Source organism: Haplochromis burtoni, unplaced genomic scaffold (genome assembly GCF_018398535.1).
Source record: "Haplochromis burtoni strain Fernald_Lab_line unplaced genomic scaffold, NCSU_Asbu1 Contig_144, whole genome shotgun sequence".
In the NCBI taxonomy this organism is placed as follows: domain Eukaryota; kingdom Metazoa; phylum Chordata; class Actinopteri; order Cichliformes; family Cichlidae; genus Haplochromis; species Haplochromis burtoni.
The window spans coordinates 1,115-14,367 of record NW_024582505.1 but is presented as its reverse complement, the minus strand read 5'-3'; the positions used below and the strand labels follow the sequence as shown (position 1 = coordinate 14,367).

The window sequence follows — 13,253 nt, the reverse complement described above, 5'->3', positions numbered from 1 at the left end:
ACTTGTGAGTGAGGCTCCACTCAAAATATATTTTTAAATATCAAACAATCTGGTGGTTTGACAGGTGGCTGTGAAATCTTCTACTTTCACAGTGAACAGCTGCTGCAGTCTGCTCAGTTGCAAGGGACTCCAAAAGTGACCCGTTTTTACTGTTGAAAACATGCCCATTAAATCTCTTCCTGCAGTTCTATGATTATTCTGTTTCAGTCATGTTTTACCTTTGCTGCAGGGTGAAAATGTTTGATACCCAAAAGATAGACTTTAGGTGGAGCACTTTTACCCTCAAACTTTGAAGTGACACTGACATAAGTGTTAGACAATCTACAATCTGATGGAGATGACAGACAGACTGAACCGGGCTTGAATCCAAGCGACCTCATGCTGTGATTGAAAGTGTGAAATGATCAGGAAAAAGCGACACAGAAATGGCATTTCCCTTTTATTATCTTATTAACCAAATTTTCAACTGATCTCGTGAGATAAGCTCTGCGCACTTGCTATCCCGAGAACAGTTGAGGTTTTCAGGCAATATTTGGAAAGCATGCGGCAGTCAAATCAATTTCATGAACTCTGATGAGATCATTCCTTGGGGTTTTTCAAGAGGCAGCTGGGAAATTTTCAATAAAAAGGGATGATTTGATTTCAGTGGGAGTTTTTGTCATATCTGGAGGCAAATTTTACAACACTACTCCACTACATTTCTGTGCCACGCGGATTTTTCCTACCTGATAGATCCTGTTTAGATGTGCCTGTAGGAAAAAAATGTAGCGCATGTAATGGACTGGCTCAAGAATTTCTCTATGAGCTAGAAGCATTAGGCTCAAGCATTTTCCTCCTCATTACCTCCCAACTGTAGCAACACACCAAGGCCTTGGAGAGTCAGGCCAGGTGGGACATAGATGTATGAGAATACAAATCAAGTATTCACTGCTTTTGATGGTTTGCACATGGAGTAATGCAGAAGACCCCAGAGAACAAACTGGAGTATCAGGATGTAATGGAGGGTAAGAAGCTGGCTCTTGACCAGTGCAGAGCCAAAACAAATTTAAAAGATGGCAGCAGAGTATAGACAAATAACAATTTCATATAAATCAAAAAAACTTTTCAATCACTGGCATGAGAAGAATAATGGAAATAGTGATTGAAAGTGCTAAACAAACACTTGAACGTTCAAGTGCTCGTTCAAGCAAATACAATAGAAAACGGGCAAAGTTTAATTATCGTGACTTTTCTGGGAATGTTATAATTAGGTTTCTGTTGCTGATTTTCGTGGCATTTGAGAAATCTCAAGTCAAATCTGAATCTACTCCATATTACTGACTGACTATAATTGAGCTAATTACAGGAGATCCACTGGGCCATCTCAAAGGAACTGCTAATTTAGGGTAAATAATTAGCAGTGCATAAACCTTGTTGGGGGCATTCTGCAATGAAACTGCAAGCTGAGTCCCCCACCTGCAAGTAATCAATATACCACTTCAGTTTAGGTTAAAGATATTCAATTCCTCTCCTCGAGACACCGGTGTCCTGCAGGTTTGTGTTGCTCCCTTGTGGGTACGACCTAAGTGTGTCCCAATTTCACATCACCCACAATAAGGTATAGTAAAAAAACAATGTACTTTTTCCATTTTGTACACAGAGGAACAGATGCATTAAAAGATAAAGATAAAATTGCAAACTGTAAAGGAAATAGGTGTCTTCGGGCATTATCGTTTTTCTTATTAGTTTTATTCATCGCTAATTTTTTGTTATGTCATTTTCTCTTAATAACATAGGAAAAACTTTAAAAAAAATAGGGGTTAGAATATATTTATAGTATGCAACTGGGACACAGACTATATCAAACTACTTTGCACCAGGTGCAGTTCATTAACTCCAGAAGGAAAAATGCATACAGGCACTCACGGACCAGGATCGAGTGCCTAGGATACATAAGTATCTTGCTACTACTGTTCACTCGCCTCCCTGTAATCATTTTACCTGCTCTCCTTCTGTGAAGACATGACCTCCGTAGCTCCAGGTAATGGTGGGAGTTGGGTCCCCCGACGCCTCGCAAGTCAGGGTTACCTGTTCTTCCATCTCGGTAGCAGTCTGGTTTATGATGTATGTGATGTTAGGTTTGACTGTAAAACAAAAACCCAACGTCATCACACCTGCTCCATATAACAAGGCAGCCAGGTGTTACAGCCGCACGAGTATTATAAGCACAAGAGAAACTCTAGATTTGAAATGAGTTCAAAGAGGGGATGAGGATCAGTAGTTGACAGGTAAGGGGGATTTTTATGGCAGTAAACCTGTATTTAAGCTTTCCCAGTCCCAGCAGCAGTTACGCTGTGATAACCATGTGTGCCTCCAAACGTAATTTGTGTAATAACTTATTTAGCCTATCTCAAAGGAGCCGGCTTTCATTTTTGTTTACATTGGAGACAACTGTCAAGTTACACTACACTCGAGTTAACCTGAAAGCGCAGCGGGGTGCTGCAACGGTGACATGAGCCGAGCAAACGGAAGTGCTGTTTACGAATCAGTTGAGCATTACTTCGTGCTCCCATCTTTTCTATTCCGCTCCAAAAAGGATGAATGCATGGATTATGCAATATGCTGAAAAAGCGCAGCCCCAGACAGGATCGTAAATATAATTTGTAACCTGCCGCCTAAGAAAACAACTGCGACTTGGTTTTAACTGCTATGATCTCAACTGATAATTATTAAATGAACAAAGAAGCAGCGTTTAAGAACTTGTACTTACAGCCACGACTGTCAAAAGGCAGTCAGCACGATTCAGATCATAGCTTTTTAAATAGACTGCATGAGCTATTTAAAGCCTGATCCATTCCAATACTTTATCATAAAAACATTAGGTACATGGGTTTTACATTCAGAAATGTTAAGGAGCTATTTGCTAGGCTAATATCATTCTATGTATTCCAATTTCCAAAGGCTCATAAAACTGATTTTCTAAGATTCTTAGTTTAAGGTTTTATGTCACATAAAAGCATACCCTAAAGTTAGACTGGTTTTGGTAATTTAGTATAGGTACACTTCAGTTTTATATTAAACAGCTGATATAAAAAGGAGCCCAAGAAGGGTGTTGTTTTCGGGTGGAGAACATGGGTGAAAGGACAGGCTTGGGGCTCTGGTGGAATCAGTGCATAAGTAGCCATGACCAGTATCTGCCTGAAGACTAATGTTGAGAGTAGTTAGTAAATTGGATTGGGTAGCTTGCCCTCTATTGCTTGTATTTCACCCTTGCACCTGTTCTGGCACACGTATTAGTGTTCATCTGTGGATTTACAGCTTTACAAATAACATGTCTAGCATTTTAAAAGGACGGCTGATGCCAGGTGGATGAAAGAGAGACAGAGGCCAGCTTTTATAGGCTGTAAGACCCAGATTAGTTGTATTAGCTGATGACCCAGCCCCCAACCTCCCAAGGCTAGCGCAGTGGTTGAATAGTTAAAATAATTCATTTATATGCAATTGCTTTTCTTGACCTGGATGGAAAATGTCACAAGGTTGAGAAAAGATACGATAGAGAATTTAAGATGAAACTACACTATCTCTAAGATATAAACCAAAGAATGTCAGGTCAAAGTCAGCCTCATTGTCAAAAACCATATGTACAGATCATACACAGGAATTTGAAACTGCAGTGCTCCCACGCCTCTTAATGTTACACTAAAACAACATAAAAGATAAAAAGATGTATTGTTGCATCAACTTTTAATTTTTACCTTTATTAGCATTGCTGCATACTTTAAATAAAATTGACGAATGAGAATCCTAAGAGCTGGGAATACAGCAATTCCCAAAAGGAGGTTGTAAATTTACCTGTGCACACGTTTTTTAAAGAACTGAAAGAAATCTTTATACATGTTAGCAAGAAATGAATGAGATGGAAATCACAGTGCGATGATCTGTGCCATTTGTCAAGCAGGTTGTTTTTTGTGAACACTCAGTGTTTCAACATGATCTCATTTCTTTTCACTAAGGATGGTCTACTGTATCTTCAGCTAAGCACTGAAGCATCTGTCCTTAGTATATAGAGAACCTGACTAGTCCTCCTTGTGGCTAACACAATGCTTCCAGGGATCTACTCTAGAAGCCAGGTTTGGAAAAAACTGAGCCTGTTAACGAAGAGATGAGGGAAACGTTGGCTTTTCTGTTCTAGAAAAGAAAAAATCGACTGTGACCCAGTAACAGACACCATGAATCTAACCTGCTCACTGACAAGTTTTCTTCCACAAACTTTGAGATTCCCTCTGATTTCTCCCTCCCACTACATCTGAACCAGCTGACTGACACTTAATCTCATTTCCTCATTCAGTCACTTTTAAAGAGCATACCAGAACAGACTGCAGACCTGCAGTCTGTTCTTAGTATTTAGGGCATTTATCTTTTTACAAATATTTAAATCCCAGTTCATCAGTTCATTATTTTCTGTGTGTAAAATGCCCAGATTTATAATCGGTGATTTATTATCAGCTTAGAATAAAATCGATGGTTACATCTTTCAAACTCTGTGACTCTGTGGACATTAAGGCAGCTGTCAGGTTGTCAGTCAATTCCCCTGCACTAAAACATTTACTGTGTGTTACTGCAGCAATCATACTTTAAATAAACCGTATTTGTATAAAGCTTTAGACACATAATATACTGATCATTCATCAATCATTTGTCATAGTGTAATCTATCTCACTGATGAAAAGATGTCTGTCATAGAGATGATGTGAATATTTGAGTGAAAATGAGCCTGAAATGACTTTAACACTGAACTAAATGCAGTTTAAAGGAACATTTTAAAGGCTACTGACATACTGATTGTATTCTGATTACAATTCACGCTGAAATATGTTGACATGTTGAAATGCAGTCATTAAATTCTGTCAAGAAATATACTGAAGGGTACAAAGTCTGAACATAACTGACAAATTTATCACTAAAAGCACACTTAGTGTGTGTAACTAATATCCGATCCACAAGAAAACAAATTCTTATCTGTTTGATTCATATGTTTGTCGTCAATTTCTGCCACCTGCTTTTGTCCCCGTCAGGTTACGGCTGAATAATTAGATTTACTAGATAATTAATTTCTGATGTAAATACTGGGTTGGATTCCAGCTTCATCTAATAAAAAATCAAGTTATTTAAGTTCAAGCTAATTAAAATGACTTTTTTTTTTTTGTCCCCCACCTGTTTTTCTGTTTTTGTTTTTTTTAAGATGAATGGCACGGTCTACATTGAAACACATTCATAATTCTTGGCCCAGTGGATTAAAATGGAGGCTCTGCTCTTTGTTTACCCATTGTAAATGGTAAATCTTGGTATTGAAGCATCACTGACGATGGCTTACTAAAATATACTCACAACTGATTGAACTGAGTTTTCAGTTCCAGACACATTAGTAAATACATTGTTTTGATGGATCACCCAGGTGAGGAAGACTGTTTACCTGGACGTTCTCCCACTGAAAACGCTACGTCCAGATGAACAAATCAACTTTTTGGGGTTACTACATACAACTTCCTCCAAGAAAGATCCTGTGCCACCACAGAAAACGCAGGATTGTAGCTTTTGCTAAACGGAAGTAAAGAAACCAGAGCTTTGTGGAAATATTTCACAAAATAATGTCTTAAATGATGGCAACATACAACAGTCATTTACTAACTCTAAAGAATCGAGCTATTGCCACTTCTCTTGATTTGAAAAATAAACTCCCTCGGCTAGTTCACTGATAAGGTACCAAAAGACTGGCACTGATACTATAATTGGGCTTTAAATTATGGTCACTTTGAAGTGACAAGAAAACCTAGTGGGCAAAAACAAAGGGGGAAAAAAGGAGTTTAGAGATTTCAGCTGAGCTCATCCCACTTGGCTTGCTCTCTAAATCCTTAGGCTCCATCCCAACATGAAACAATCACAACCCACACCGACACACCGTATTTTGAATGCCTAAGAAAACAGACACAAAACCGTACTATTGTTCTTCTCCCACCTACATACACATATACCTCATTCCCACACACTTGGAGCATTTTATAATTCCACTTTCGTTCATGTAAATACACAAAACAATCTGTCTTACCAAACACTTTCAGACTGAGTTCCTTTTCAGTTTCTCCAGCCTTGTTCTTGGCAATGCAGGTGTACTCTCCTTCATCCAGTTTGGTAACATCCATTATCGTCATTTCTGAGCCATCTTCATTAAAGCTGTACTTCTCTCCTGCCTCAAGGTTCACTTCGTTCCTGTAGAAAAGGCGAGTGTTAAACCCTGTATCCATTTATCCACACAAATTTAAGCACTCTTCTTCAGCTGCAACATTTTCAGAGATTTACTTTTACCAGGATTTCAAATTTCATCATCCTTCCATCTAAAGAAAATCTAGTTATGTACATCTATAGACAGACCAATAGTAGTTTCATGATCACCAAATTACAAAGTGAAATTCCAACGTTAAAAAAAGCATAATATTGTTTGCCATTCTTTGGCACTCCTTTTGACATTTGTTGTTTACATTCAATTCTACAAAAACATCTCATTTATTTTTATTCCAGCCTCGTAGAGTATAAATTATTTTTAAAAAAAGGCCAACTTTTGGCTCTTGAATTGTCTGCTCTTTGTGACCCTGGATCTAAGTTTTGTGCCGAGTTAACAGATGAACAGGAACAGTTTAACAAAGCAGAAGCCTATCAATGGCTCTGAATGGAGCCATTGATAGGCACAGAATAATGTGGCTATTGTTGTCATGCTAGTCTTCATGTTTCACTGTTTACATGCTCCTTTGATGTCCTGTGATTAAGTATCCTACTGCAATGAATAAATCAGTTAGTGGAGTATCCCAAATAACCTAGAGTGCCCTGCATGCACATAATAGTTACTTTGCCCTGTAGGCTGGTCTGAGGTAGTGCATAGAGCCAGTAGCATTCCTGTCACATTACTGTATAGATATTTTCATGGAGACTGGGTTTGACTATTCAGATAACTGCATGCTAAAGTCTTTAGACAAGTACTGGATGGGAAACTTAATCCAATAAAGCATTATCATATAGCTTTTCTCTGAAAGCAAGGCACCCAGCAGCCTATATTTAGTGGGCTATTCGAACTACAGGTTAGTGATAGGGGAAGGGTTGAATAGTGTGCAGTTGCCACTTCTAACGCATTATACAAATTATACTGGAAATTAGTCATTTTTGTTAAAAAAGATCAATGGAAAAAAATATGTTCACTTATTTTCAAGATGATACAAGCTGATATTTGGTCAGTACACATACAAACTATGCAGCTCATTATTTTTGATTAGCCCTGCCTCATTAGTCTGTTGCTGCCAGCTTTTATCTCTCCTGACGCCACGTGTAAGTCATTTGTGGTGTTTACAACAATTGCCTTTACAGAGCCGACACCCGCGATTTTAACGAAATGGTTCTATGAATTGAAATGTTGGTCTGGCAGTTGGTTATTCCCGCATTCACTGCAGTTCAGACAGAAATATGTATTTGATTGCTGTTAAAAATTTACTTTTGTTCAGAATGAAATGCGTCAATAATTATTAAAAGAATTACCATAGAAATCTTTTTACATGCACGTATGTAACCCCCCCAGAATTAACCGGAATAACTTGCTACATGTAAAACTGATGACACTTCCATAATTATCAACTTTGCTTTTTGTTTAATGTTTATTAGCTGATGTTAGCACAGCATCCAAGGGTGCCGATGTGGACATTTGTCAGCATTTTGCTCAAAAATCTGATGTAGCTGCTCATGCTATTAGGTAAGTTCGGCAGTTATATAAAATTAAACTCGATTAACTGATTTGTTTAAACTTTAACAGGGTTTAAATTAACTAACTAACTAACTTAAGAAAATAAGTGATCTTTACAAGTCATCCTACACTTGCCTGCCACTTTGTTAGGTACATCTGTTCAACTGTTCATTAGTACAACTATCCAAATAGTCAATCACTTGGCTCCAGCGCACTACATTTAAGCATACAGACTTCAACAAGATTAAACAACTTAAACTGAACTCAGAATGGTGAAGAAAGGTGATTTAAGTGACTCCAAATGTGGCACGGTTGTTGGTATTAACCAGGCTGGTGTGACTATTTCAGAAACTGCTGATCTAGGATTTTCCCCCTCAACCAACTCTAGGGTTTACAAACAATGCTCCGAAAAAAAGAAAATATCCAGTGAGTGGGAGTTCGTTGGGCGAAAGTGCCTTGTTGACGCCAGAGAAGAATGGTCGGACTGCTTCAAGCTGACAGAAAGGTAAGAGTAATCCAATTAAAAAGACAGAGGCAATAAATGCAGCAAGTGATGAGCCACAGCAGCAGAAGGCCGCACCGGGTGTCACTCCGGCCAGCTAAGAACAGGACACTAGAATAGAAGATTGCCAAAATGTCGACTGGTCTGATGAGCCTTATTTATTGCTTCAGCATTAAGATGGTAGAGCCACAAATTGATGTAAACAACACAAAACATGAATCCTTCCTGAAATGTTTAGGCTGATGGTGATGATCTAATAGATGTGGGTAATATTTACTTGGCTGCTTAGTACCAGATGAGTATTATTTAAAAACCTCAAACTACCTGAATAGCTGACAATGTCCATCCCTTTATGACCACAGTGTACCCAACCTCTAATATCTGCTTCCTACAGAATAACACCATGTCACAAAGCTCTGATTATCTCACACTGTTGTTGTTGGGTTTTTTGAAAATGACAATGAGTTCACTGTGCCAAAATGTCCTCTAGAATTTAATTCAACAGAACACCTTCAGGATGTGATGGAATGAGAGATTCACATCATAAATGTACAGCTGACACAATTTGCAGCAACTGTGTGACCCCATCATGTCAGTATGGACCAAAACTGAGCTCTGAAGGCAAAAAGTGATCTACGAGTATAAACCACATCAATGTACAAAGATGCAAATGCTAAAAAACAACAATGATAATAACAAAAAGGTATTTACTGTACTTGGAGCATATGCAACCGAAGATATTTTATTATTAGGTTTACCTTGTCCAGGTCACCATGGGTTCAGGATAACCATCAACAGCACAAGTCAGGATAGCCGGCTGCAAAACGTCTGCTGTAGCATTTACCTCTGACTGCCATATCCTGATTGTCGGGAGCACTAAGGTACAAAGGGAAAAATAAAATAGGCAGACACATATGCAGAATATAGTATAGCTCTAGATATAAAGAGTGCAAGTGCAAGAGAGAGCAAGTGAGAGGAAAACCAGAAACAGAAGCAGCGACAAATTCAAAATACTTATTTTAGACACACTCATTTGCTAGGCTCAGAAGTTACAGGAAACAGACTTCATTAGCATGAAACATCTTTGATACACGGTTGCTCTGGGCAACTGTTTCCACATTGATGTTGAGCCTGGTCGCCTCTAAGGATCTACAGCTTATTTAAGCATCACGGGACACCTGCCACACACAAAATATTCAGACAAGAACAAAAAGGAAGAGGAAAAAGCGTGAGGGGACGAGAGGGTCGCTAACCATTCACAACGACCTTGATGACACGCAGATCAATCTCGCCGCGCGCCATCAGGCGACCCTCGCAGGTATACAAGCCCTCATCCGTCTTCTTTATGCCACGGATTTGAAGGTGATTGTTGTTCAGTACTTTAAACCGAACTGGAAGGAAGCAAAAGGTAATACATCTTCAGGTATGCATATTTGGCAAGTTAATAACAGCAGTAAATGCTACATGATAAACAGCTGTTAGCAAAGAAGTGAGTAAGGCATCAAAAAAGAAAACTATCTGAATCAACTAAGCTATAAAGACTTTGTTTAACTTAAACATTTTAACACTAACATCTTAGTCACTGAAATGTTTGGTGACAAAAACTGGAATGTCATTTTATTGCTCATTTGATATTACCTTAACTATCAAATTTGAGGCCATATATCCAACAATCATTTTACGAGCTCCAGAAAAACAGAAGAGAATCTAAGCAAAGCCCACATGAACTCCTTCAGTCTGGGATAAAATGTGAACCGAATAAATGTAGTCACATAATAATCAAAAATACTATTGCAACCCACACATAAGCGCATGTTATTATTTTTCAGTGAGCAATAACATTGCCGTACACATTATTATACTGCTCAGTGTCAAGGGTGAATAACAGAGAGTCAATTGTATTTTCAAATTCAAAATCAAATTAATTTTTCCCTTTCAAAGCACAGGGTGAATCCCGGAGAAGAATGGCAACAAAAGCAGTGGATGACTCATTTTATGACTCAAACACCAGGATCTGTATATGCATATATATATATATATATTATTAAATATTTCGTTGGCTGTGTGTTTTTGTTTATGTAGTGCATTTTTACTACAGTTTCCATTTTGCCTTATAATCTGTTTTTGTTTTATTTTGGCTGTTAACATAAATGCAACACTACAATATCACCGAGTTACATCTTGATAATGTTGCGGACATCTCACATTTTGATTCACCAAACTGCAGCCATCAACATAATCTCGTGGCTAACAAACAAAATAAACAATAAAAAAGCAAGCTATAACATCCTGAGAAGTAATGGTCAGTATGGCTGAAATCATCTTATTCCCTCCTCATTAATTCTGAAATTTGTTCACCTTGTTGTTCTGTGTTATAATCAACTGAAAACAAACTGAAATATAAATTCTGCATTGTTCATAAACTTACCATCTTTTTCCATCTGTATTTTCGCTCCTTTATATTTCCAGAGGACAGTGGGTGGAGGTGAACTAACAACATCACAAACAATGTTGGCATTGTCTCCTTCAGTAAACTCTTGGGGTGAGGGTGCGTTTTGAAAGGTGATTTTTTCTGGAATAAAAAAAGAAAAGCACTATATTCACTCAGTGACATAACGAGGTTCATTAAAGCTCTTTCACTCTCTATGATTGCCCTGCTATGGCACTATGTTTTAGTAAAACACTATCTTTAAAAGTAGTGCTGTCTATGCTAATAAATCCCAACTGAAAATGATCAAACTGAAGGAATGCTTAACATTTTTTACCAAAAATCTCATTCATTTTATTATCACCCTAAACAAGCTCCCCTGGCTCAAGTTACCAGAACTGAAGCAATATCTAGCCAAGCCGTTTCTAAAATTGACTGGTTAATGGAATTTGCTGGAAGCTTTTTAGAAAGAAGCAGAACTGCTACCTGACAGACTTCAGCAGGACACAAGTGACAGAATTGGATTCCGAACTGGAAAGCTATAGAGCTATCTCATCAAGGCTTAACATATGAAGCCATTTAGCTGTAATGCGCAGCTCATTTCTTGAAATGGTCGGTAAAAGTTTAAATGTAAAGTCTGCTCCTGTTAAACTGGCCGTCTGCATGGGGCAAAAGCAGTTATAGGTTATCTCTTATATGGCTTGCAAGCTGTAGCACTGAACTAACTATGCAAACTGCTGCTGGTACTGTACAAATGTTCATTCACAGGAAGTTGTGATGTTTTGTACACTTCTGTGCACAACATTGTGTATTGCTGTTAATATGGGTGACCACTTCTAATAACATCCTGAAACAGGCCCTGAAATAACAGAAAAGTTCTGTTTGGAAAATAATTTCATCTCTGATGGACAATTGCTGATGCTTGGCATTCATGGAAAATAAAATCCATTACTCACAAGAACTGCACAACAGACAGGATCATTAAGCAGCCTTCTAATGGTCTTCCGACCGTTTATTGAACTGATGAAAAATCCATCCTCACTTGAAAAGAAAGAATAATGTGTTGCCCTTGAGCAGTCAATAAAATACTATGAGTTCAATGAGCAGGATTCTTTTTCTTCTGTGTTCACACCACTCAGTAATTTGGAGTGTGTACCGTATACTGTGGGGTGGGGCGGTGGGGGGAAACTTACGGAAGATCTTCACTTTGACTGTCGACTCCGCTTGCTGGTCTCCATTGGTAGCGACACACTTGTATGTCCCAGCACTTTCCGTCCCGGCTTTATACAGCGTGAGGGTGGAAGATGACTCATCGTTACGGGTTACTGTTGTGTCTTGTCTGTTCGGCTCTATCCTGTCCCCGCTTGGTCCAAACCAGTCTATGTGCTTGGCAACGCCTACAACTAAGACAACAGACAGAACAGAGCAGTACATAAGAAACAGGTATCTATAGGGTAACACATTTCAAATCAGAGAAGTCAGCCACTGCCCACAGACTGTACATTGTAGGTGGTTCATGCTCCTGCAAGGAATGAAGCGTGTGGTTTATGCATTTTAGCTGTGTCTAGTAACTAAGACATCAGAAAATGTTATATGTTTTCAAGGTTTGATGCTAAAAAAACAAACCAAAAACAAAAGGACACTTAATCTCATCATTCATTGATGACTGATTGATGAATGTATGATACACATTCAAGTAACCGGAAAACCACTTAACATAAAATATGAAGGGGGGTGTAGTTGTCCACTTTAATCCTGCAGAAGAGGAAGTGTGGCTGATCAAGCAATACTGTGTATTCGTACCACAAACATCCATGCATATTTATCCATACACCTAACACATGGATAAATATGAACTGATTCCAACAGAAACACAGACCTCTGCTATGTTTTGTCTAGTTTAACCACTTTAAACTCATTTTTTGCAAAACAGTCTAAAAAGTGGGTGAACTGTTAAGGTGCAGTTTATTAAAAAAGTTTAAAATATATATAACTTGGAACATTTTGATAAACTTACCTTCACACACAAAGAATTTGGACTCTCCAAGACTAATCTCACCGTGGGTTGGTGTGATCTGTACTTCCAATGAAACTGCAGCAGAAAAACAAACATACAATACAAAATTAGAATCAACCCACTAAGTGAAGCGCTGATTAAGAATGCTTAACAATGTTTCAACACTGAGATGGAACAATTATTAAAACAGGAAACAGGCTAATTAGATGCGCAAATGTCTGCATATCAATGTGTTCCATCTATATGCAAAGGCAAAAGCAATCACCTGCAGGCAATCAGAAATACGACTGTGGGGTTCTTTAAAAATATATTTTAAGGTCTTCGATTTGCTCATGTTAAGAGCAGCACTTGAGTGTATATCTTACTTCCTCCAGAACCGAGAGTGTACCTTCAATAGCACTTTTAATTTCTACTGGAAAGGATCCAAAGACTTGCTAGAGCCAGCATCTATCTACACTTTACTGCACTTTAAGGAATATGCTTCAGTTTTCTGCCACATAAACCTGATATTATCTTTGTACATTCGTCCATATTTTTTTTTACC

General features: G+C 38.3%; 1 protein-coding gene across 18 annotated transcripts in view; it reads right to left on the bottom strand.

The window, feature by feature from the left end:
* ncam1b (neural cell adhesion molecule 1b) overlaps window positions 1-12,784 on the bottom strand; it is a gene marked incomplete at its 5' end in the record, with an annotated part of 40,498 nt that extends 27,714 nt beyond the window's left edge. For 11 of the 18 annotated variants that reach the window (XM_014336694.1, XM_014336699.1, XM_014336700.1 and 8 more), the window contains 7 exon segments: window positions 1,981-2,123; window positions 6,086-6,246; window positions 9,023-9,140; window positions 9,518-9,655; window positions 10,693-10,836; window positions 11,886-12,095; window positions 12,710-12,784. In XM_014336694.1, the coding sequence (XP_014192180.1) occupies window positions 1,981-2,123; window positions 6,086-6,246; window positions 9,023-9,140; window positions 9,518-9,655; window positions 10,693-10,836; window positions 11,886-12,095; window positions 12,710-12,784 (989 nt within the window). 18 annotated transcript variants of the gene reach the window in all.
* Window positions 12,785-13,253: the final 469 nt, after the last annotated feature.